The sequence below is a fragment of the Malaclemys terrapin genome, chromosome 16 (assembly GCF_027887155.1).
Source record: "Malaclemys terrapin pileata isolate rMalTer1 chromosome 16, rMalTer1.hap1, whole genome shotgun sequence".
In the NCBI taxonomy this organism is placed as follows: Eukaryota; Metazoa; Chordata; order Testudines; family Emydidae; genus Malaclemys; species Malaclemys terrapin.
Genome location: NC_071520.1, coordinates 29,468,414 through 29,493,709, shown reverse-complemented (window position 1 = coordinate 29,493,709; position 25,296 = coordinate 29,468,414). Strand labels below are relative to the sequence as shown.

Below are 25,296 nucleotides of genomic sequence, written 5' to 3'. Positions count from 1 at the left end.
AGAAGGTTTCTGCATTATAGATGTCAGTGGGAAGCCATTTTAGAGTCTTTGTTCTATAACATTGGTAGAAACATTACTGATACCTGATGGATCCCAGGACCAGGGCTGGCTCTAGCGTTTTTGCTGCCCCAAGCAGCAAAAAAAAAAAAAAAAGCTGCGATAGCAATTGCGATCGGTGGCAATCCGGTGGCAGCTCTACCGCTGCATCTTCTACGGCGGCAATTCGGCAGCAGGACCTTTGCTCCAAGAGGGAGTGACGCCCCACCGCCGGATTGCCGCTGAATAGTCGGACGTGCTGCCCCCCTCTTCATTGGCCGCCCCAGGCACCTGCTTCCTATGCTGGTTCCGGAGCCGGCCCTGCCCAGGACAGTCTGTTAACTGTTACTTACCCAGGTATAATGTATGGTGAGTTATAGATTCCAGATTCAATATCATGAGTCAGGACAAAATGCTTCACCCAAGGAGCCAGGACCTAAGAGATGAAGAAAACAGAGCAATATAGATCCACAGATATCAGAATTGAACATCTAGGGATTTCTTTTCCCAAGTGGAAAATTGAATTGGCCAAAGAAAGTCAAGCCCTGGCCCAGACACACAAAGGAAGAAATGTTCACTCATCAGTAAACACCAGGAGCAGGGGATCTTGCCAGGCAATTTCTTTTGTTACATCTATATTATGTTTACACCGCATCATCAGCATTTCTCCTAATGCAGCGTCAAGACAGGGGCGGATGGATGGTAGGTAGGTGGGAAGATGAGTACAAGGGCTTCCCACCTCATATTACTGGGTTTTTTTCAGAATAATAATAATAACAACCCTTCAATACTTTGGCCAAGGATTTCACAGCATGTTACATATTACATATGACATACACATGTTCATGTTACATATGAACAACTGAGGCTCAAACCCACCACCCACATGTTACAGTTGGGGAAAGAGAGGTTTAGGGACCAGCCCAAGGGGGCATCGTGAGTCCACAGCAGAACCAGGTCTCTTAATCCTGTGCTTCGGCCACCAGACCACACACATTCATACATCCCATGAGCTGGGCCTAGTGAGTCCAATCATCCAGCAAAAGAAACAAAATCTGGCACCTGCCCCCCCAGTGCCATCCTCACCTTTATGATTTGTCCTCGGCCTGGCATTAACCCTGGGTCTGGTTGCAGTTCCCCTGCACGGACCCCGGTGCAGTTTATTATAACATCCACGCCCTTGGCAACCATCTAACAAGGGAGAGATGCACAGCCATGAGCAGGACATGCAATCTGGGGAGGCAGAAGACCCACTTGGGGAGCACCCACCATTGGTTCTGCAGTTCTCTTCCAGGTGTCAAAGCCAAGCTGAGCACCTGAACTGCCACCCTCAGTCAGTAATTAATGTGCTAGTCCATAAAGCAGAGAGGGACAAATCCGGCACTCAGATCCTCGGGCACAGCTCCCACTGAAATCCCACCTGTGCACCTGAGGTCGGGATCTGCCACCGTCTCCTCTGAAGGGGACACCAGGATGGCTATGCTCGCTGCCTGAATTCCTGTCCGCAGGTAAAGGGATAATGAGATCCCAGCACAGCCAGAGCACTCGGCTCATTTGATATTCTCCTGAGTACTGTGCCAGCCCGTCCTTGCAATGCACGTAGCACAGTCCAACGATTGAAAGGCGTAGGGTCTGCCTGAAAGAGGCTCCTGCCCAGGGATAGTTAAGGCTGCTTCTCTGCCCTGACTGCTGCATTCTAGTAAAAGCAAAGAGTTCCCCACAGCATCTCATCGCTATTACTAAGGTAATCATGCTGTGTGGCGTCTCCCCTGCCCTGCCTCTGCACAAGGCAAATGCTCTCCCTCTCCGCCTCCCCACACTAGGAGTCTCAGACTCGTCTTTCTAAATGTCCAGCCAGCCCTTCCCCGGCAGATTTTCTCCAATTAAATTCCCCGCCAACCTCATGGAAGGATTCAACCTTCTTATGAAAAAACTTGACTCCTCTCTGCTTTAACCTGTAAGAACAAAGTTCATTGGTTAATGACAACTAACAGCAACTGACCAATTCAAACCAGCCACCAGGGAAGGGTTATTACTCTTCCTGGACTACCATATACCCAAGTCTTTCTCAATGGCTCTTAAATGGTCTCCAGTCATTACCTCATTTCTTTAATGCACTGGGGACACCACTAATTGACAATCATACTGATCATGCTAAACCATACAGCATATTCCAGACTTTCACATATATTGTAAATGGCTCATCAGTTACACATTTTAAAACAAACAAAATCCTTTTCTGTAGCGGAAAGCCAGAGGGGCTGCAATGACGCCCCATTTGCATCTTGCCTTGCTAACTTACTCCATTTTATTTCTTTTCATATACAAAATATGAAGTTAAATCCTAGTGAGGAAAATAGAAAGGAGCATAAACTCTGGCAAATGAAGTGTAAAAATATAATTAGGAAGGCCAAAAAAGAATTTGAAGACCAGCTAGCCAAAGACTGAAAAAGTAATAGCAACATTTTTTTTAAGTACATCAGAAGCAGGAAGCCTGCTAAACAACCAGTGGGGCCACTGGACAATCGAGATGCTAAAGGAGCACTCAAGGACGATAAGGCCATTGCGGAGAAACTAAATGAATTCTTTGCCTCGGTCTTCACGGTTGAGGATATGAGGGAGATTCCCAAACCTGAGCCATTCTTTTTAGGTAATGATGTTGCGGAGTGTGGGGGAGTCAGGGCCCTGCACCCCTCTTCCCGAGATTCACTGCGACTCTCAATCAGCCAGTAAAGCAGAAGGTTTATTTAAGGACAGGAACACAGTCTCAAGCAGAGCGTGTAGGTACGACCAGACCCCCTCAATTAGGTCCCTCTGGGAGGTTCAGGGAGCTTAGACCCCAGCTTGGGGTTCCCTGCGTTGCACCACCCAGCCCAAACCGAAACTAAACTCCCAACTCCTCCTGCTGCTCCTCTCCTTTGTTCAGTCTCCCGGGCAGAAGGTGTTAATTCTCCCCACCCCAGTTCCTGGCTCAGGTTACAGCTCAGGTAGCTTCCTTCAAGGGAAGTCCCCCCTCCTCACTGCAATCCCCCTGCAACATTCCCAGGTCAAATCTGCCCTGCTCCGTCACAGATGAATCTGAGGAACTGTCCCAGATTGAGGTGTCATTCGAGGAGGTTTTGGAACAAACTGATAAACTAAACAGTAATAGTCACCAGGACCAGATGGGATTCACCCAAGAGTTCTGAAGGAACTCAAATGTGAAATTGCAGAACTACTAACTGTAGTCTGTAACCTGTCATTTAAATCAGCTTCTGTACCAAATGACTGGAGGATAGCTAATGTGACCCCAATTTTTAAAAAGGGCTCCAGAGGTGACCCCAGCAATTACAGGCCGGCAAGCCTGGTTGAAACTATAGTAAAGAACAAAATTGTCAGACACATAGATGAACATAATTTGTTGGGGAATAGTCAACATAGTTTTTGTTAAAGGAAATCATGCCTCACCAATCTACTAGAATTCTTTGAGGGGGTCAACAAGCATGTGGACAAGGGGGATCCAGTGGATATAGTGTATTTAGGTTTTCAGAAAACCTTTGACAAAGATCCTCACCAAAGGCTCTGAAGCAAAGTAAGCTGTCATGGGATAAGAGGGAAGGTTCTCTCACGGATTGGTAACTGGTTAAAAGATAGGTAACAAAGGGTAGGAGTAAATGGTCAATTTTCAGAATGGAGAGAGGTAAATAGTGGTGTCCCCCAGGGGTCTATACTGGGACCAGTCCTGTTTAATGTATTCATAAGTGATCTGGAAAAAGGGGTAAACAGTAAGATGGCAAAATCTGAAGATGATACAAAACTACTCAAGATAGTTAAGTCCCAGGCAGACTGCGAAGAGCTACAAAAGGAGCTCTGAAAACTGGGTGACTGGGCAACAAAATGGCAGATGAAATTCAATGTTGATAAATGCAAAGAAATGCACATTGGGAAACATAATCCCAACTATGCATATAAAATGATGGGGTCTAAATTAGCTGTTACCACTCAAGAAAGAGACCTTGGAGTCATTGTGGACAGTTCTCTGAAAACATCCCCTCAATGTGCAGCGGCAGTCAAAAAGGCGAACAGAATGTTGAGAATCATTAAGAAAGTGATAGATAATAAGACAGAAAATATCAGATTGCCTCTATATAAATCCATGGTACGCCCACATCTCGAATACTGTATGCAGATGTGGTTGTCCCATCTCAAAAAAGATATATTGGAATTGGAAAAGGTTCCAAAAAGGGGAACAAAAATGATCAGGGATATGGAACAACTGCCATATGAGGAGAGATTAATAAGACTGGAACTTTTCAGCTTGGAGAAGAGTCGACTAAGTGGGGATATGATAGAGGTCTATAAATCATGACTGGTGTGGAGAAAGTAAATAAGGAAGTGTTATTTACTCCTTTTCATAACACAAGAATGAGGGGCCACCGAATGAAATTAATAGGGAGCAGGTTTAAAACAAACAAAAGGAAGTATTTTTTCACACAATGCACCGTCAACCTGTAGAACTCCTTGCCAGACAATGCTGTAAAGACCAAGACTTTAACAGGGTTCAAAAAAGAACTAGATAAATTCATGGAGGATAGGTGCATCAATGGCTATTAGCCAGGATGGGCAGGGATGGTGTCCCTAGCCTCTGTTTGCCAGAAGCTGGGAATGGGTGACAGGGGATGGATCACTTGATGGTTACGTGTTCTGTTCATTCCCTCTGGGGCACCTGGCATTGGCCACTTTCGGAAGACAGAAAACTGGGCTAGATGGACCTTTGGTCTCACCCAGTATGGCTGCTCTTATGTTCTTCAGCCTGAGGCAGACAGCCATCATGGAAAATATCAGCCCAAACAGCTAAAGTCTGGCAAAGTTATGAGCAACTGAAAACAAGGTCTTATAATGAAAATTGTCAGTCAACATTTACCATAGGCAGTACTACCATCTAAAATACATCAAGCAACTTTGTGTTAAAGAAGACTCTTGAATAATATTTGGTGTTTTCCCCCTTTTGTGGAATTTTCAAAATTATTTATAAGTAGGCTGATGGGTGAACTGAGTAAAAAAAGCTGCTTTTTATTCACCCTTAAATCTACAGATTACGGCACAAGTCTAAAAATAGGGGCACAACCCAACTGTAGCAGAACAGAAGAAAGATAATAGGCTGGCACTCACCTCTTGGTAAGCCAAGGCAAATAGCTCTTGCCCTCTAAGATTAGTGCCGTGTTAAACCAACCATAGCTGAAACAGAGGAAGAGAAAAATGGACGTGCAGTATCATTTGATCTAGTCTTGCTGGGACAGAATTGCTTTCACATCTACTCTTTTTAGGGCATCTGCTGAAATATTTTTAGCAGAGGAAGGAGCTGAAAAACTCCATGTGTCCCTCTCTTCTGTCTTATCTGAGCTGATTCCAACTTCTTATTTATGTCCACTGACTGCTCTATAATAAGGCAATAATGCTTAGCACTTACCTAGCAACATCCACTGAACCTGTTCATAGAATCACAGAAGATTAGGCCAGGAAGAGACCTCAGGAGGTCATCTAGTGCAACCCCCTGCTCAAAGCAGGACCAGCCCCAACTAAATCATCCCAGCCAGGGCTTTGTCACATTAATCTGCATGACATCCCTGGAAGGTAGGTAGTATGACTGTCCTCAGGGTGGGAAGTGATGCATGGAAAAATTAAGTCACATACTAGGACAGTAGTAAAGGCAGGAATGGAACCCAGGAGTCCTGAGTGTTGGTAACCTGCTTTTTGCTCTAGATCATGCTGCTTCTCACTGTCTTTATGTCTCGCATACTATACCTATTGTATGGTGCAGTGCATGGGACTCCTGGAGGTGTATGTATATTTATCCATGAATAATGCTATGCATGTCACTAGTTCCTCTAAGGTAATATGCATTGTATAATACCTGTAACCAGGGAAGAGTTCAAGCTCTTTTGCTGTCAGATTCCTAAATCCCAGGACAATGTCCTTCCAAGGTGGGTCCTGCAGAGGGGAAAATGTTCCAGGCTCGTTAACGTTATTTAATCACTATAACACATTCCCAGAGTCCGTGTAGCTGAACATGGGAAGGATGACATGGGACACCAGCGCATGGGTCTCTTTGCTACACTGGCTCAGTCCAGAGGAATGGAGGGCCAGACCCTCTGCTGGTGGAAATTGTCATTGCTCCACTGAAGTCAACAGAGCTATTTCGGTTGACACCAGATGATGGCTAGCCCAGCATTTATGTTTACATATCACTGGAGAACCAGCAAGTGCACAGTGCAGACAAACTGGTGACAAAATTAACTGTCAGCTGATCTGGAAAAGCTTTATACATCGGTAAATCAAAAACACAAGTTTGCCCAGCAAGACTTGAGCCATTGACCCTTGGTCCCTTTCGTCCGTATCTGCTTACCGGCACTGGCTGTGTAAAGAGATTGTAGCCAGAAATTGGGAAGAGTCCCATTTCCTCTACTTCCGGTGAGTTCAGGTGTCCACACAGGTAATCAAATGTCTCTTTGTTCCAGAGCCTAAAATATAATATCACACGGATTTATCTTTCAGAAAGCATCCTAATAACATCCCAGCTTCAGTGCTTGTACCGGCACACCCTTCCTCCCAGGTCTCTTCAGCTGATGGCAGTCAACTCACCTGAGTAAGGGTTTGCAGGGCTAGACCATGCTATTTATCATCACGCCTCTAATATGGATTTACAGTTCCAGAGTCGTCATTAAATCACAGCAGAGGGAGAGAGAAATGAAGAGGCCCAGTCAGGGGGATGGGAGGGGGGAAGAGATGAACTCCTCTGGGATTGTAAATGAGTGAGGAGGCAGGTGGTGGGAGCTGCAGAGAGGCAAGCTCTCGCCCTGAGGCTGGTGAGGTTAGGTAAAGGCAGGGAAGAGGCTGGTGCTAGCCATGCAGGGAGACAGGTAGGAGGCAGGCAAGGTCCCTGGAGGTGGGAGATGCAAGTCCACAAAAGGCTTTATTAGAACAACTGGCAACCTGCCCCCAGCTCCTGGTGGAGTTTAGGAGCAGTGAGTCAGACTGGGGGCAGGGAAGGGGGGGGAGGAATGCCTCCCGTATATGGGGAAGCAGCATCCTGCATGGGCTGGAGTCTGGCGACCTGGGGCTAGGGGAGGCTATTGGCACTCCAGACAAAGGAAGTTCTGCTCCATCAATGCCCTGACCTCAAGTTGAGTAACTAACTGCTGTGGGATTGTCTATCTGTCTGCACTGTGCCCCTTTCAGAGCTCATGTCTGAGCTTAGAGCACTTATATTCACGAGGCAGAGTGCTGGCGGAAGGCGGGATTTCTATTTTCAGCTCCTCCAAGCTCATTTCTTGCAGGGGGCTGCCATCAGTGCAGTGGCAATTGGCCTTGTCTACACCAGGGATCCGCACTGATGCAGCTAAGCTGGGGGCTGAAACTCCAGCGCACCAAGGCCTTAGAGACTTTCCAGAGACTGGTTTCACGCTTAGCTTGCCAGCCCCTTCCAATCAGTAAAGAGCTGGCAGAATGTAGAGGAGCTAGGTTTCCTTCCAACAGTTGATCAGTCTTGTAACAAGCATGTCTCACATTGTGTGGGGGCATATCAGATTCTCAATAGCACCGTGCCAAGAGAGCGCACCTGCAGAAGGCAGAGCTGATGGTCTTGATTACACAGCAGTGGTTTCGTCAGGGCCGCTCAACAGCCATCAAGCTGAACAGCAGGGAGATGAAATGAATGACCCTCCAGGCAGACTGGACCCAACTGATTAAGAGAACTGGAAGCAACCCAGAACATATTTGCCTTTAAAAGCATTTCAGCCTGAGCAGACAGTGGTTTGCAGATGATGAGGGGAATTGATTTGGGATGTAATAATCATTTAATTGCTGTCACTGGGGCACCTGAACACTGGTCAGTATCACCCACTTCCTTGTGTGCCGGGCACTGACAGAACAACATTACAACAGCATGACAGCCAAAGCCGCCTTTCTTACGTTTCTTGAGTATTTCTCTTATCGTCCACATACGGCTGCCAGAGCCCGGCTGCTCCATCGCTGGTGGTGAGCGGCGTATACTGGTCAGCATAGACCTCAATTTCCAGGGGCTGGACGACCGAGTGATATTGATCATAGATGCACAAGGCTGTGGACAGCCCGATCACCCCTGCTCCAATCACCGCTACGCGCATGGCAGTCAGGTCCCTCCTGCGGGGGCAAGACAAATTAAACCAAACCCCCAAGACTGTGCCCAGGAAGGAAATGAAGTCCGAGTGCCAGGGGAGCTGCTTGAAGGGGCCTGGTGCATCCCAGAGAAGGTTTGCACCTACAGGGATGCTGAGCGGGCCGGGCTGTCCTGAAGTCCTCTGAAGATCATGGGACAGAGCCAGTCTGCAAGGACAGCAGGCCCAGCAGCAAAGGGACTAAGCCACATCTCAGGGTTTATATTTAACCTCATTTCTCCAACGGTAAAAGCAGCTGGTGACTCACCTCTCCGGCCCAAGGGAGGAGGAATGCCCCAGGCTTGGTAAGGGAGCGCTGTGGAGGCTTTCCCCACTATTAGCCTGCAGGTCTTGTGTAGAGTGGATCGCATCCCCAGCTATCCCCACCGGGCTGAGCCCTAGCGCATTATTCCCTGAGACACTGCCCGGGGTCAACACACTTTGCTTCTCTTTTAAAAGCTATTTGTGACCGCCCTGGCCATTGCAATTCTGAAGCACAATGGGCATTTGGCGAGCTCCTTTGCATCTCAATACCCAGGATGCTGTCTCTTCCAGCTCCCATAGCACTGCTGGCTCGGACCTCTGGCAGCAGGCAAAGACTTGGGCACACAGGCATCTCTTTCCTCAGGGGGGAAGAACCGGGGGCTGGTGCTTTCTGGGCCAGTGTGTCACACTCACCACGTCCCACTTGAAGGCTTCAGCCTGCTTTACAAACCCAGCAAATCCTCCAGCCACTCAAGCTAGCCTCTAACAAGAGAGCTCTCTGTGCTCTGGAATGGCTCAACCCAACTCCCCGCCCATGCTCTCTAAACTCTGCTCCCACATGCCAGCGCTCTTGGCACCCCGACGCTGGGCTCTGAATCCTTGTCCTAGCACAGCAGATTCTTTTGTAGAAAGACAACCCAAAAAACCCTGGAAACGTTCGACATTTACCCAGCAAAACCAATGCCAGAAACAACAAATGGAAGAAAGGTTTCATTGTACTGACTTTGCAAACTTCCCCACTTAGCTCTGCTAATGTACCTGCAGTCTGACCGGCATATCCCAGCCCTGGGGAAGCTCCCACAGCTACACTGATACCCTGCCGCTCAGAACTACAGCCTCAGAAAGGCAGGATCAAACCAGTCATTCCTAAAATTTGTGCCTCTTCCCCTGTATAAGCCTTAAGCCTCACCCTCCCCTTAAAATGCTGCATCGATGACAGCTCAGGGATCAAAGGGTTAAAGTGCACGTCTGTCCATTCACTATTGACTGGCACAATGTTCCTCTGCTTCTCATGGCCAACATGCAGCTGCAGCTCTTCCCACGGGCTTACCAGAGCAGCTGTTGCTGCTAAATGCATCCTGGCCAACAAACCCCTCTGCGGGGTCCTGTCTGGCCAGCTCCATTAGCAGCGGCTGCTCCCCAACCTGATACTAGTGAGCTTTCCAGCACAGATGTGTGAGCAGGTGAGTGCTCAGGTGTGCTTGGGAGGATCTTTGCCTGCACACACACCTGAGAGCGCCGCTTCACCCTTTTGAAGATCGGCCTCATATTTTTAAAACAAATGTTAATTTACTCTGTTACTAACCCCCGTAGCATGCATGGAGAATTAAACCCTTGCATAGCGTCCTGCTGCTTCCATTTCTGTGACTGACGATCTGATCAGATAACAGAAATTAGAGTCAGAAGGGCCTATGTGCCCCTTCCAGGCCCGTCCCCAGCGGGAGGAGAGACTGCCCCTGATGGCTTTCTCACCAGTTCTCCAGCTGGTCAATAAACCACAGAGACAAACACATTCCCCAGACTAACCTGCACAGTGACAGGTCCCCAAGAAGGTTCCTCGAGCTGCAGGGAGCTCCGCACAGAGCTTTCTGCACACAAGCTGTTTATCGCTAAGCGCAAAACATACAGTCTGAAGGTCATTCACCAGGGACAGAAAGAGCAGCATCAGCAACTCGCTCTTCCTAACGACTGGGCAGTAGATCAAAGTCTCCCAGCCAAGGTGACAGTGGGCGGGGAGATGGCGTTTCACGGTCCTGGCAGACTCGCTCTGCCCAGAGAGCATGACTTGGATCTTCCCCAGTGCAGGGCAGAGCTCCACCCCCCATTACTGCCAGTGAGCTGCCTTGCCTGAAATTAGGGAAGGAAATGAAGTGACAGGGCCTCCCGGGACTCCTGAAAGGGTGGTCACTGCTACTGGTCACCATAAACATTTTTCGTTCCTCTGACCCCAGAGAGAGGGAGTGGGGTCTAGTGGGTAGAAGCAGAGGAATGGGTGTCAGGACTCCTGTGTTCTCTTTCTGGTTCAGCCACAGGCTTCCTGCAGGACCCTGGGTGCATCATTTACCTTCCACGCCTCAGTTTCCCCTTCTGTAAAGGGGAATAACTCTTCCCTGCCTCACACGGGGGCTGCGTTTACAAAGCATTCTGGGAGCCCAGCTGAAAGGTGCTGCAGGGAATGCCCTGTACCAGCATTCCAAGCGTTAGTAGCTGAAGGAGCTCTCACACCGCTGGGGTCTTTGTGCCTGGCTGTCCCCTGGCAATAGGCTGGGAGCCCTGCAGATGGTTTACTGTATCTCCATCCCTCCTATTTGTAGCTGTGCCTGGAGCTGGAGTAACTCACCCATGCAACAGTGCAGGTGCAGCTGGGAGGACTGGGAAGCAGCCAGGATCAGGCGCTGAGGGAGGAGAGCAGAATGAGGTGACTTCTTTACCTCAGGGAAGTTGCTGGGAGTATTTACTTAGCTATGGACCTCCACTGTGTGGACAGACCCCCTCCTCCTAACACATCAGCTTCCCATGAAAGAGCCAGGACCTCTCAGCTTCTAGGGCAGTGGTTCTCAACCTCTTTACCATTGTGGGCTGCATATATGTGGCTCTCTATGTGTTATGTGGGCCGCAGCCACGCTGTATGGCCCTGATGATGTCACATGGGCCGCAGCTGTGTACTGATTTGGCTGCAAGCAGCCCGCGGCCTGAGAACCACTATTCTAGAGTTTGTGCAGCCGGGAAAGCTACACACATCTGCATATTCAAATCCATCCTGTTTAATCTCTTGACACCTACATACATACAGTAAAATCTGCCCTAAGTAACCACACAAAGCAACTGCCTAGTAAGAGTGAGTCCTTACCGAACAGTCAAAGAAAATTGTCCTGGAAATTTTGGGGAGATTTCCAAGTGGCTTCTAACAACAGGAAGTTGCCTGTAGGAAAGGGATCAGTCCTTAGGGCTGGTGACACATATTTATGGCATTTGTATATTTCTGTGGGTTTATCCTATCCCAAAGGTCATCTGAACAGCCACCAGTAGTAATGTGAGCTGGAGTGGCATGTTCCCTCCAAACATGGGCAAACAGCAGAAGCATATTGTATTTACAAACAAATCCCTTGTGTAGCCGGTTTCTAGCAGTCCTGGGGTGAACGCTTGATTACAGCAAACGGGACAGTCTTACCTTAGAGTGGCTGTACTGCTGTCCAGGGTTCCCAGTTTACATGTAATACTTTAAAGAAGGGAGGTTCTGTTGCAATGAGGCTCATTCCCCAGTGGAATGATACCCCAAAAGGGCCTCCATGTCTCCTAGAACCCGGTGAGAAAGGGTCACCAGCTCGCCAAGCAGATTTGAAATGGTGCAGAAAAGTGCCTCTTTGACTTCTAGAGCGTGTTTCATCTAAGGATCTCCGCGCTTTAAAAATGTCCGTTAATTTGCTAACCCTTGTGAGATAGGTTAGCATTAGCACCCGGTAGTGAGTCGGTGTGGCTCCCCTCCTGTCCAGAAGAGGGAGCCCACGTGCCGGCACCGGAGTGGGTGGGACCACCACCGCCTGTCCCCGCCCCCCGGAAGTCAAGGGGCGGGACAGGAAGTATAAAGGCCAGCCGCCAGAGCTCAGTTGGGTCTCAGCCACCACAGGGAGCAGATGTGCGGCCGGTAGCTCCTGGCCAGGAGACCGTCGAAGACCGGGGCTTGGACCCTGGCTGGCCTGAGCTACCCCGGGCCCACTACGAGGAGGAGCCGCCGGAGCCCGTTCACGCCCGCCACTGGGAGAACCCCTGGGAACCGGACCCCACTAACCCTGAGGGTGAGACTGGACCCGAACCCCTTCACCCCTGCTGCTATCCAGAGGAGCCGCCTGAGGACCATTGGCCGGACTTCCCGGCAGAGCTACCAGACTTGCCGCCGAGCCCGGGCAGAGAGGAGCCCATGGAGATGGACTGGCCCGATCCCGGCGTAACGAACGAGGTAGGCTGTGAGGGGGATCACGGAAGTAGCCCGGGGATAGCCGACCCCGGTCCGGCTGCAACTGAGTGTGAGCCTATGTCAGTGTGTTGCGGTCTGGATACCCCACTGACCAGCAGCGGCAGCAACCGCTGTTAGGGCCCCGGGCTGGAACGCAGTGGAGTGGGTGGGCCTGCGTTCCCCCCTGCCACCCCCTGCACGGGTGGCAGGCTTCCCCCTCACCCAACGCTCGGCTACAGCAAGCTTAGGCGTACCTTTGAACTATTTGCTCGCTCAGCCCCTGCAACAAGGGCCTGAGCCTTACTGTGTTTGCCCCGCCCTGATCCAGGGCCTGGGCTTTGAACTATTTGCTCGCTCAGCCCCTGCAACAAGGGCCTGAGCCTTACTGTGTTTGCCCCGCCCTGATCCAGGGCCTGGGCTTTGAACTATTTGCTCGCTCAGCCCCTGCAACAAGGGCCTGAGCTTTAACTGTGTTTGCCCCGCCCTGATCCAGGGCCTGGGCTTTGAACTATTTGCTCGCTCAGCCCCTGCAACAAGGGCCTGAGCCTTACTATGTTTGCCCCGCCCTGATCCAGGGCCTGGGCTTTGAACTATTTGCTCGCTCAGCCCCTGCAACAAGGGCCTGAGCTTTAACTGTGTTTGCCCCGCCCTGATCCAGGGCCTGGGCTTTGAACTATTTGCTCGCTCAGCCCCTGCAACAAGGGCCTGAGCTTTAACTGTGTTTGCCCCGCCCTGATCCAGGGCCTGGGCTCTGAACTATTTGCTCGCTCAGCCCCTGCAGTCAAGGGCCTGAGCTTTAACTGTGGTTGCTCCGACTCTGCACTAAAGAGCCGGAGTTTCGGGACTAACTGACTACTTGTTCCCACAGTAGTGAGTCGGTGTGGCTCCCCTCCTGTCCGGAAGGGTCGAGCCCCGGCTAGGACCTACTACATTTGGCGCCCAACGTGGGGCACGAGCCCCTGCCCCTGTGAGAAGGGGCTAGAGGGGGAGTGGCAGTTGCCCCCCCCCCCCCCCCCCCCGTTCTAAGGAATGGATATGGAGCGGCTGTTTCAGCTGCTCACGGAGAGCCAGGAGCGGCAGCAGACGGCCCAGCTGCAGCAGCAACAGCAACAGCAGGCTGCTCAGCTCGCACAGCAACAGCAGCGAGATGCCGCCCAACTCCAGCTGCAGCAGGAGCAGCACACAGCCCAGCTCGAGCAACAGCAACAGCTGGTGCGGCAGTTGGGAGTCCAGCTGCAGCAGCTGCTGGTCACGCTCCCTCGCCCCGCACCGGGGCCGGCAGGGGAGGCTGCAGAGATGCCGCGGTTAGCTGCCCCCCTTCGCTTGACTAAGATGAGCCCAGACGACGACCCGGAGGCATTCCTGGTCACGTTCGAGCGGGTAGCCCTCGTCGCCGGGTGGCCCAAGGACCAGTGGGCTACCCTCTTAGCCCCCTACCTGACGGGGGCGGCCCAGGTGGCCTATCGTGGATTGGCGGCTGAGGAAGCACGGGACTACGACCTGGTGAAGGCCGCGATATTGGACGCCCTCGACGTCAGTCCCGAGACTTTCCGACAAAGGTTTCGGGGCCAGACTTACCCCACCGGGGCCCGACCGCGGGTAGTGGCCCAAACCTTAAAAGAGGCTTGCCGACGGTGGCTACAGCCCGGCACCCGGACGGCGGAGGAGGTAACCGAGCAGGTGGTGTTGGAACAGTTCGTGCACACCCTACCCTCCCGAGGGCGCGCCTGGGTGCTTCGCCACCGGCCGACGACACTGGCCCAGGCCGTGTCGCTAATGGAGGACTTCCTGGCCGCCGAAGATGCAGTAGGGCCCACCTTCCGCCACCCCGGGCCCGAACCAGCCCGCGGCGAAAGGAAAGGGGAACCCCTGAGCGGACCACGACCCCCCGCACCGAGGCCCGACCCCCGCCGCGAGACCCGGATCCGGCACGCGGACCCGACTCCTCGGACCGGACCAGTGGCCCCGGGCCAGGGGCCCCCAAGGGCTCGGCGAAGCCCCCCCCGGAGCCCAAGCCGGGAAGGCCCCCGGAGCGGACGACCTGAACTCGGACCCTGCTTCAGTTGTGGGAAGATGGGGCACCTCCGGCGAGACTGTCCGGAGATGGATTGCAGCTATGGGCAAGTGTGGGCGGGCCACACTCGAGCCAGGCCAGCCATGAACCCCAAGCTGACCGTCCCGGCAGCCGTCGGAGGGCGGACTACGCGGGCCTTGATCGACTCGGGTTGTGGCCAGACGTTGGTCCGTAAGGACCTGGTACCGCCGGGTGATACCCGCCTCGGATGTATTCATCTGCAATGCATCCATGGGGATGTCCGACCATACCCCAGCGCCCGGGTCCCCCTAACCATCGCGGGGATCACCCGACACCTGGTGGTTGGGGTAGCTCCCCATCTTGCATACCCTGTGATCCTCGGTCGGGACTGGCCGGCCTTTGAGGAAGTCCTACGGTCCATGCCGGCCCTGGGGGCTGATCGGTTGGGGTCCTCCTCCGAGACCCCCGAGCAGGGTCCGGCGACCGAGATAGACGACACGGACGCAGCGGGACCGCCACCGGAGCCGGCCCCTCAGCCCCGCTTCGATACCGATTTCTGTCGGGACCAGCGAGAGGACCCCACCCTTAGCCGCTTTTACGAGCAGCTCGCGGCAGTAGATGGGAGTGTTGTGGACCCCCAGCGGGCCACCCTGTGGCCCCATTTTGAGCTGCGCCGGGACCGGCTCTATCGCCTGGACCGTGACCCCCGCACCCAGGAACCACAAACCCAACTGTTAGTGCCCCTGTGTCACCGGAGGGCGGTAATGAAGTTGGCCCACGATGTGCCAGCCGCCGGGCACCTGGGGCGAGAGAAGACCCTCGCTCGAATCCTGGCGCGCTTCTTTTGGCCAGGAATCTCTCAGGAGGTGAAAGAATATTGCGCCTCCTGTCCAGAGTGTCAGAGGGTCGCCCCGCCCGGGATCCCCAAGGCACCCCTGGTCCCCATGCCAGTGATGGAGACGCCCTTTGAACGGGTCGCCATGGACCTCGTGGGCCCCCTCCCAAAAAGTGCCGCGGGGTTTCAATACATCCTGGTCTTGGTGGACTATGCCTCTCGGTTCCCCGAAGCCATCCCCCTGCGAAGTATTACCGCCCGGTCTATCGCGGGGGAATTGCTGAAAATCTTCGCCCGAGTAGGACTGCCTAGAGAGATACTGACCGACCAAGGAACGAACTTCACGTCCCAATTGTTGCGACAGGTCTGTGCCCTCTTAGGCATCAAACAACTCCGGACGTCCGTGTACCACCCGCAGACGGACGGGTTGGTGGAGCGGTTTAACCGCACTTTGAAAAGCATGTTGCGGAAATTCCCCGCAGAGGACCTCCGCCACTGGGACCAATTCCTTCCACCCTTGCTGCTAGCCATCCGAGAAGTCCCGCAGACCTCAACAAAATTTTCCCCTTTCGAGCTGCTGTATGGACGCAGACCGCGGGGCCTCTTAGACCTGATGAGAGAGACCTGGGAACAGTCAGCGTCCCCGGCCCAGGGCCTCCTGAAATATGTCATCCAGTTACAGGAGTACCTTGCCCAGGCCGGTGCCCTGGCCCGCGAAAATTTGAAGACGGCGCAGGAACGGCAGAAACGGACCTACGATCAGGGAGCCCAAGTCCGGGAGTTCCAACCAGGAGACCGTGTCCTACTCCTCCTCCCGTCTAGTGAGTCAAAATTGTTAGCCCGGTGGCAGGGACCTTACGAAGTCGTGCGTAAGGTCGGTCCCGTCACCTACGAGGTGCGGCAACCGGACAAGCGGAAGGGGACCCAGCGGTATCACGTCAACCTGCTGAAACGGTGGCAGGACCGGGAGGGCCTCTTGATCAACCCATGCCCGCCCGAGCCGGAATTGGGACCCCAGGTACCCTCGATGGATGACCCCCCGGCACCCCAATTAGGGCAATCGCTCACAGAAGAGCAATGTAAACAGACTAACTGCCTGCTGCAAACCTTCAAGCGAACCTTCACGGCCGTACCGGGCCACACGTCCCTGGTCAAACACTCCATCCAGACCGAGCCGGGAAAGGTGGTTCGAGAGACGACCCGGCCCCTGCCCTATCGGATGCGGGGTGCGGTCGAGGAGGAAGTAAGAGCCATGCTGGCTCTGGGCGTCATCGAACCATCCCAGAGCGAGTGGCGTAGTCCGGTGGTCCTGGTGCCCAAGCCGGACGGTACCCGCCGCTTCTGCATCGACTTTCGGAGGGTAAACGCCATCTCGCGCTTCGATGCCTACCCGATGCCCCGTGTAGACGAGTTACTGGGCCGCCTGGGGGAGGCCCAGTATATCACCACCTTGGATCTGAGCAAAGGCTACTGGCAGATCCCCCTCGAGGAGACCTCAAAAGAGAAGACCGCCTTTGCCACTCCAACGGGGCTGTACCAATTCACACGGATGCCATTCGGTCTCCATGGAGCCCCGGCCACCTTCCAGCGGCTGATGGACCAACTTCTGCAGCCCCATCAGGACTATGCGGCGGCGTACCTAGACGACGTGGTCATCTATAGCCGCGGCTGGGAGGATCATCTGCCCCGGGTTGCGGCAGTCCTAAGGTCCCTACGACAGGCGGGCCTGACCGCCAACCCCAAAAAGTGCCGGATTGCCTGGCAAGAGACCAACTATCTTGGCTATACCGTCGGGGGCGGGCGGGTCAAGCCCCTCGTCGGGAAAGTCCAGGCCCTCCTGGACTGTCCCACCCCATCGACCAAACGGCACGTTCGGCAGTTCCTGGGCCTCGTTGGGTATTACAGACGGTTCATCCCCCAGTTCGCGACCATCGCAGCACCTTTAACTGGGCTTCTGACGAAGGACAGCCCCCGGCAGGTACGATGGTCCCCCGAATGTGAGGCGGCCTTCCGGACACTGCAGAAGTGCCTCTGCCAGGAGCCAGTTCTCTATAGCCCGGACTTTAAACGCCCATTCATCTTGCAGACCGACGCCTCCGGCGTAGGATTAGGGGCAGTCCTGTCCCAAGAAGTGGAGGGAAAGGACCACCCCGTAGTATATCTCAGCCGGAAGCTGTTCCCCCGTGAGAGGAATTACGCAGTGGTGGAAAAAGAGGCCCTCGCGGTGAAGTGGGCCTGCGATGCCCTGCGCTTCTACCTCCTCGGGGCCCCATTCACCCTCGTCACAGACCACGCCCCCCTCCGGTGGCTAATGCGGATGAAAGATAATAATGCCCGCATTATGCGGTGGTACCTCGCCTTACAACCCTACGCATTTACGGTCCAGCATCGAGCTGGTAAGGACCATACGAATGCGGACTTCCTATCCCGCATGGGGGAGATGGCAGGACCTGGCCCCGACAGGTGGGAGCCAGTCTTAAGGGGGGGGGTGTGTAGTGAGTCGGTGTGGCTCCCCTCCTGTCCAGAAGAGGGAGCCCACGTGCCGGCACCGGAGTGGGTGGAACCACCACCGCCTGTCCCCGCCCCCCGGAAGTCAAGGGGCGGGACAGGAAGTATAAAGGCCAGCCGCCAGAGCTCAGTTGGGTCTCAGCCACCACAGGGAGCAGACGTGCGGCCGGTAGCTCCTGGCCAGGAGACCGTCGAAGACCGGGGCTTGGACCCTGGCTGGCCTGAGCTACCCCGGGCCCACTACGAGGAGGAGCCGCCGGAGCCCGTTCACGCCCGCCACTGGGAGAACCCCTGGGAACCGGACCCCACTAACCCTGAGGGTGAGACTGGACCCGAACCCCTTCACCCCTGCTGCTATCCAGAGGAGCCGCCTGAGGACCATTGGCCGGACTTCCCGGCAGAGCTACCAGACTTGCCGCCGAGCCCGGGCAGAGAGGAGCCCATGGAGATGGACTGGCCCGATCCCGGCGTAACGAACGAGGTAGGCTGTGAGGGGGATCACGGAAGTAGCCCGGGGATAGCCGACCCCGGTCCGGCTGCAACTGAGTGTGAGCCTATGTCAGTGTGTTGCGGTCTGGATACCCCACTGACCAGCAGCGGCAGCAACCGCTGTTAGGGCCCCGGGCTGGAACGCAGTGGAGTGGGTGGGCCTGCGTTCCCCCCTGCCACCCCCTGCACGGGTGGCAGGCTTCCCCCTCACCCAACGCTCGGCTACAGCAAGCTTAGGCGTACCTTTGAACTATTTGCTCGCTCAGCCCCTGCAACAAGGGCCTGAGCCTTACTGTGTTTGCCCCGCCCTGATCCAGGGCCTGGGCTTTGAACTATTTGCTCGCTCAGCCCCTGCAACAAGGGCCTGAGCCTTACTGTGTTTGCCCCGCCCTGATCCAGGGCCTGGGCTTTGAACTATTTGCTCGCTCAGCCCCTGCAACAAGGGCCTGAGCTTTAACTGTGTTTGCCCCGCCCTGATCCAGGGCCTGGGCTTTGAACTATTTGCTCGCTCAGCCCCTGCAACAAGGGCCTGAGCCTTACTATGTTTGCCCCGCCCTGATCCAGGGCCTGGGCTTTGAACTATTTGCTCGCTCAGCCCCTGCAACAAGGGCCTGAGCCTTACTATGTTTGCCCCGCCCTGATCCAGGGCCTGGGCTTTGAACTATTTGCTCGCTCAGCCCCTGCAACAAGGGCCTGAGCTTTAACTGTGGTTGCCCCGCCCTGATCCAGGGCCTGGGCTCTGAACTATTTGCTCGCTCAGCCCCTGCAGTCAAGGGCCTGAGCTTTAACTGTGGTTGCTCCGACTCTGCACTAAAGAGCCGGAGTTTCGGGACTAACTGACTACTTGTTCCCACAGTAGTGAGTCGGTGTGGCTCCCCTCCTGTCCGGAAGGGTCGAGCCCCGGCTAGGACCTACTACACACCCCCATTTTATAAACGGGGAAACCCCGAGGCACAGAGATTTGCACCTGAGGTCAGACAGTGAGTCAGTGGCAGATTGGGAATAGACCCCAGGAGCTCTGACTCCCGGCCCACTGCTCTAAGTGACAGACACACTCTTTCTCAATCCTCCTCTAGCTGGAGAAACCCATAATTTCATCCTCTGCCTCAAAGATAGGTTTCTTTGAGATTGTGTCTCTGTGTAGATACCCATAATGTTGAAGACTGAGGGCAGCATTGGAAGCATACAGTGCATGGGCAGGATTGTTACAGATAGAATTTTTGGTGAGTATTCCATGAGTTGTCAGTAGCTTTTTAAAAATAAGTCCAGAGGAAACAGAAATGTGGACTGTTCTCCTAAGTACTGAAACTTAACAGACGTATATGGACTTCTGGGCCCAGGATTTCACTCTGAGCGGGTGGATGAATTTTTTTTTTTCTCAACACAAGGGGCTGATCATTTATTTATTGGTTACCGTATGAAGGAGCCATCTTGCAAAAGTATCTGGGATGCTGTACACACACTAAAATGAAACCAAGATGGGTTTGGGACCCGGAGGAATCCACCTCCCAACAGTGTGAACAGAGGAAAGGATCCAAGGAAGGACAGAGGTGATTAAAAGAAAAGGCGCAAGGGGGTCCGAGGCAGCTGTCAGGAACAGAAAGGCCTTGCACTTGGCGAGGAAGGAGGCATGCAGCCATGTGTATATGCTCAGTCAGAGGGAATGGCAGAGAGAGTCAAACCTCCAAGCTTCTACGTCTTGATCCCCCTGCAGCCATTGATGCTGTTGACAATCAGGTGCTGTTGCGCCTCATGGGCCCTGGCGCAGTACTGATGGGGCCAGTCGTGATGGACAAATGTCCACCAAGAGCCTCCACGTGGAGTGACACGGGGTCCCTGCTGTCTGCCCTTCTCTCCAGCATCCATATGAGACAGCTAGTGAGTACGCCGAGATCAAGAGCATGCTGACAACACCGCTCTATGCACCTCCTCTGTGCCATCACCCAGGAGCACCAGTTGGTGGATGGATGGATGACAAACATTTGGTACAGGTTTGATCCAGGTAAGACAGAACTGATGACGGAAAGAGGGAAACACTGGGAGGAACTGAGGACACTCTCCAGCCCACAGTCATCCAGGCAGGGCAGAGCCTTGAGGCCGTGCTTAGGGTCCTCACTGCTCCTGGACGCATAGCCTGCACCAGTGGTGAGGGGTGTTTTCCACCAGCTGCAGCTGGCCCAAAGGCAGGGAAGCACCGAGCTGCTGCCTTTGCTCATTGCCCAGCCCTTGGCTACCACAGGGACAGGTAGCTTAGCTATGACATCGGACAGACTGATCGGGGCCCTGCACCAAGAAGGCCTGATTCGTATGAACCCTTAAGCTTCAGATGCCTTGGAGAGAGATAGGGGGAGAGGCAGTTTCTCAAGGGCCTAAATTATTAAGGGCTTTCTATACAATCAGTAAAGCCTATTATACTAATTACCCTATTACTTGTCTGCCTCTTGCTTTTGGCACTGCTGACCCCTCACACTTTCTCCTGTCTGGGAATTATACTTTTCCCTTGCATGGTGCCATGCCTTTGATGCGGTCAAAATGATTTACAGACATGATCTAACTCAAACAGCAGCAGCAACCTTTTGGGGGGGGGGTCAGAATTATTACCCCATTTCACAGATGGGGAGGTGGAGGCTCAGGGAGATGGAATGATCTGCCCCAGGTCACACGGTGAGTCAACAGCAGAGCTGGGAAGAGAGACACCCTCTCCAAACTGCTAGACTGCACCGTCCTCTTGCCAGGTTGAGTCTTCAGCCAGGAAAGACTGCACTGTGTAAAAGAACCCAGCATATGACAGTACTTGGCTAATGGCAGCTCCTGCTGCTGCCACTTCTGCTCTGAGCACATGGGAAGCTTCTTCTTGACCCGATTATGCAGCTGTTTAAATATTTTGTGCAGCATTTTTGTAGCAATTCTCTGTTGGATCAGTTCCCTCTGACCGCCCACCTAGCGCGCCAGAGGCAGCTGTGACTCAGGTCTCATTAGGGAAAGGCTAATAGTGACACACATGACAGGGAATAATTTTCATGCCTGTCTAACATGGTCAGATGCTCTAAAATACCTTTTGTACACTCGGTAGGTATAGATTGCAGGGTGTACAATTTGCACACTGAGTCCATCTCCTACAGGGCAGTTCAGGCTCTGCCTGTTTCATTTTTCAAAGCATCTGTGATTATTACTACAGATCTGCAGAACTATGACTAGTCACAGCAAACTGGTTATTCGTTGACTTTAGAGCCTCCTTCTGTTGACAAATTAGCTGTAGGCAGACTGATCGCTTACGAATTCGTACATTAATAATATAAATACTAACAAAAAATAAAAACACCTAGCTCTTGTACAGTGCTTTTCATCCATAGCTCTCAAAGCGCTCTACAAAGGAGGTCTGTATCATTATCCCCATTTTACAGATAGGGAAACTGAGGGACAAAGCATGGACGTGACTTTACCCAAGGTCACTCAGCTCAGCAGAGACAGAGTTGGGAACTAAACGCAGGTCTCCTAAGTCCCAGACCAGCGCTTTATCCATTAGGACACACTACTTCCCCATTAGTCAACACTGTTCAGTAAGTTGTTGATGTGGATGTACTTCAGTTTATGGGCTCCATTTGCCAGGATTGTTATAATTCACTATCCGTGCTATGTGTCTGGTCGCCTGAATCACATGGTATGGTTTGTGCTCCATTATTGGATGACTCCATAAAATGTTTCAAGATGACGGTCAGGTGTTTTCGCAAAGGCACGTTCCCACGAGCATCTGTGATGCTTTCTCAGTTCACAAACAAATTGCTCATGCAGATATTCACAGGAAGTGAGTAAAAGGAGCCGTGAATACTGTCCAGATATATTCACAGGGCTTACTTGAATGAATGCTTGTGGGTGCTTTGGCACAGTATTTACCCAGGTCTAGCTAGGACCAGGAAGGTTTTCTTTCTGAAAAGGGCCCTCATTTGGAATTAGTGGCTCAAATTCAATCCTGGTTTAACAAAATCCCCTAAATCATAGGGAGTTGCATCTGGTCCTGTGCCTATGGGCTCAATCCTGCAGTTCTTACTCAGGCCAACCTCCTACTGAGGTCAGTGTGTGGGAGTATTGCCTGAATAAGTCCCATGTGTAGATCTCAAGTTGTGCCACTCCACGTTTGCCCTGTCCTTTCCTGACAAAGATGGAGCCCCAGCCTCACCCTTTATGCTTATTCTAGAAATTGATTCACTCTTAAAAATAAATAAAAAGCATATTGGTCCCCCAAGCCTGTAGAACTGACCCGGTCCTGGTGCAGGACAGAAACCGTAACGAATTACTGCCAGGAACAGAGTGAGAGTCTGGAACTAAAGCCAGTGTAAAGGCAGAAAAACAAAGGGAGCATCTCTGATGTTTACAGAGATGTATGCAGCACGGATTGTCAGGGGTGGCGAGGGCTACTCTCCAGAGAGCATAGCTAATATCCTTCCATCTGGACACCAATTTGGTCCCGCTTAGTGGATTCTGAGGGCGAGGGCTTGTTTGCCAGTCCCTTTATTCTAGAAGGAAGGTCTTTCTGCAGGACACTCCCTGGAGGCCTGGGGCACACACAGAGAGGAGCCCCTTTGCCTTGTCTTTGCTGAGAGTTGAGGGGAGCCAGCCCTCCTTTATTCAGTGCTTCCACATAGTTAAGGTGAAGTATCAATGTTCAAACACTATTAGAGAAGACACATCAGTGAGGTACATGTCTCCAAGACAGACAGATGTAATAGGCTCCCAGAGGGACTGCAATACACTCTTTGGTCTAGTCTGATTTTAATAAATGCCCCTGGCCATAATTACTCCAGATGACAGTCCTGAGTATTCACATTAGCAATAATGTAGAAGGAGAGATCTAATAAGCTACGCTCCCCTATTCCCCGAATATCATTATTCTCCTTACTGACACGGACCATCTTTATAAGATGAGACAGATTATGCCCATAAAATTGTAATTGACTTTTGTCTCCTTAAAATTCCTTGGCTCTTTCATTTGTGAACTAACAAGCCTTCAGTGCCTTTGTTCTATACAAATGGAATCACAAGTATTCTCCTCCTCCCTTTCTGCCCCATTTGCTTCTACAATAAACCACAAGAGTGTACCCCTCGTTTGCACCTGTGCAATGGCACTGAAGTTGGTCAACAGAATGGGTAGGATTTGCTCCATTACTTGGGAGATTCTAATAATTCCCTGTTTTCACAGTCATAGTTACTTTTTGACTTTTTGGGGCTTTTTGACATTCCTGACAAGGAGCAGAGATGTAAAATGACCCACATTTCATTCATTGAAGAAATCCCTTGTAATTTATTTTGCAAGTAACACCATTAAAGAAATCAGTATTGCACTTGTCACTGAAAAGGATTCTATGCAGTACCTGTTTTCTAGCACAGCCTCCAAGGGACAGACAGAAGGTTGTCAAGTGCCAGTCAGCTGAGCCAGCTCCTCCCTCACCAGGTGTCACACAGGTCAACAGAACATGAGAAAACGGTTTTGATTTGCACTGAGAACAGTGCACCTGACGCTCCTCTCCCGTGCGCCAGTCACTCTCAGTGGGGATTAACACCAGTGCAGTCCAGGCAGTTACCCCAGTGACCAAACCAGACCCAACTCTGCTGTCAACAGGCCCCCTCCCGTGCAGATATGCCCTCAGCTGTGCCACGCTTCCTTTGCAGCTTCCCCCTCCCATACATGCACCCCTGCCAGAATGCACTGCTAGCCTGCTGCTGTCCCTCCATCCCCAGCCTGCACCCCACCTCCCCCGCCGTCCCCTCCCGCCCTCGGCCTGCGCCCCCACCTCCCCCGCCGCCCCCTCCCCTCCCTCGGCCTGCGCCCACCTCCCCCGCCGCCCCCGGCCTGCGCCCACCTCCCCCGCCGCCCCTTCCCCTCCCTCGACCTGCGCGCCCACCTCCCCCGCCGCCCCCTCCCGCCCTCGGCCTGCGCCCCCACCTCCCCCGCCGCCCCTTCCCCTCCCTCGGCCTGCGCCACACCTCCCCCGCCGCCCCTTCCCCTCCCTCGGCCTGCGCCCCACCTCCCCCGCCGCCCCCTCCCCTCCCTCGGCCTGCGCCCACCTCCCCCGCCGCCCCCTCCCCTCCCTCGGCCTGCGCCCCCGCCGTCCCCTCCCGCCCTCGGCCTGCGCCCACCTCCCCCGCCGCCCCTTCCCCTCCCTCGGCCTGCGCCCACCTCCCCCGCCGCCCCTTCCCCTCCCTCGGCTTGCGCCCCACCTCCCCCGCCGCCCCCTCCCCTCCCTCGGCCTGCGCCCCACCTCCCCCGCCGCCCCCTCCCCTCCCTCGGCCTGCGCCCACCTCCCCCGCCGCCCCTTCCCGCCCTCGGCCTGCGCCCCACCTCCCCCGCCGCCCCTTCCCCTCCCTCGGCCTGCGCCCACCTCCCCCGCCGCCCCTTCCCCTCCCTCGGCCTGCGCCCCCACCTCCCCCGCCGCCCCCTCCCGCCCTCGGCCTGCGCCCCCACCTCCCCCGCCGCCCCTTCCCCTCCCTCGGCCTGCGCCCACCTCCCCCGCCGCCCCTTCCCGCCCTCGGCCTGCGCCCCCACCTCCCCCGCCGCCCCCTCCCGCCCTCGGCCTGCGCCCACCTCCCCCGCCGCCCCTTCCCCTCCCTCGGCCTGCGCCCCACCTCCCCCGCCGCCCCTTCCCCTCCCTCGGCCTGCGCCCCACCTCCCCCGCCGCCCCCTCCCCTCCCTCGGCCTGCGCCCCCACCTCCCCCGCCGCCCCCTCCCCTCCCTCGGCCTGCGCCCACCTCCCCCGCCGCCCCCTCCCGCCCTCGGCCTGCGCCCCACCTCCCCCGCCGCCCCCTCCCCTCCCTCGGCCTGCGCCCACCTCCCCCGCCGCCCCTTCCCCTCCCTCGGCCTGCGCCCACCTCCCCCGCCGCCCCTTCCCCTCCCTCGGCCTGCGCCCACCTCCCCCGCCGCCCCCTCAGCCCGCCCCGGCCCCCGGGCCGCTCTCCCGCCGCCCGCTCGCCCCTCCCCGGGCCGGAGGCTGCGCAGCAGCAGCGG

At 54.2% G+C, this 25,296-nt stretch overlaps 1 protein-coding gene across 2 annotated transcripts in view; it reads right to left on the bottom strand.

Annotated features, from left to right (window-relative positions):
* The window catches only part of DAO (D-amino acid oxidase), a 29,695-nt gene extending 5,750 nt beyond the window's left edge, over nucleotides 1–23,945 (bottom strand). The window contains exons 1-8 of one of the 2 annotated variants that reach the window (XM_054006295.1): nucleotides 23,666–23,945; nucleotides 7,987–8,196; nucleotides 6,422–6,536; nucleotides 5,930–6,006; nucleotides 5,188–5,253; nucleotides 1,937–1,991; nucleotides 1,123–1,227; nucleotides 390–472 (exon numbers count right to left, since the gene is read on the bottom strand). In XM_054006295.1, the coding sequence (XP_053862270.1) occupies nucleotides 390–472; nucleotides 1,123–1,227; nucleotides 1,937–1,991; nucleotides 5,188–5,253; nucleotides 5,930–6,006; nucleotides 6,422–6,536; nucleotides 7,987–8,180 (695 nt within the window). In that variant the 5' untranslated portion in view covers nucleotides 8,181–8,196; nucleotides 23,666–23,945. Of the gene's footprint in view, nucleotides 1–389; nucleotides 473–1,122; nucleotides 1,228–1,936; nucleotides 1,992–5,187; nucleotides 5,254–5,929; nucleotides 6,007–6,421; nucleotides 6,537–7,986; nucleotides 8,197–10,001; nucleotides 10,157–23,665 lie in introns of those variants that run through there. The other variant, XM_054006294.1, reaches the window with a different exon arrangement.
* Nucleotides 23,946–25,296: the final 1,351 nt, after the last annotated feature.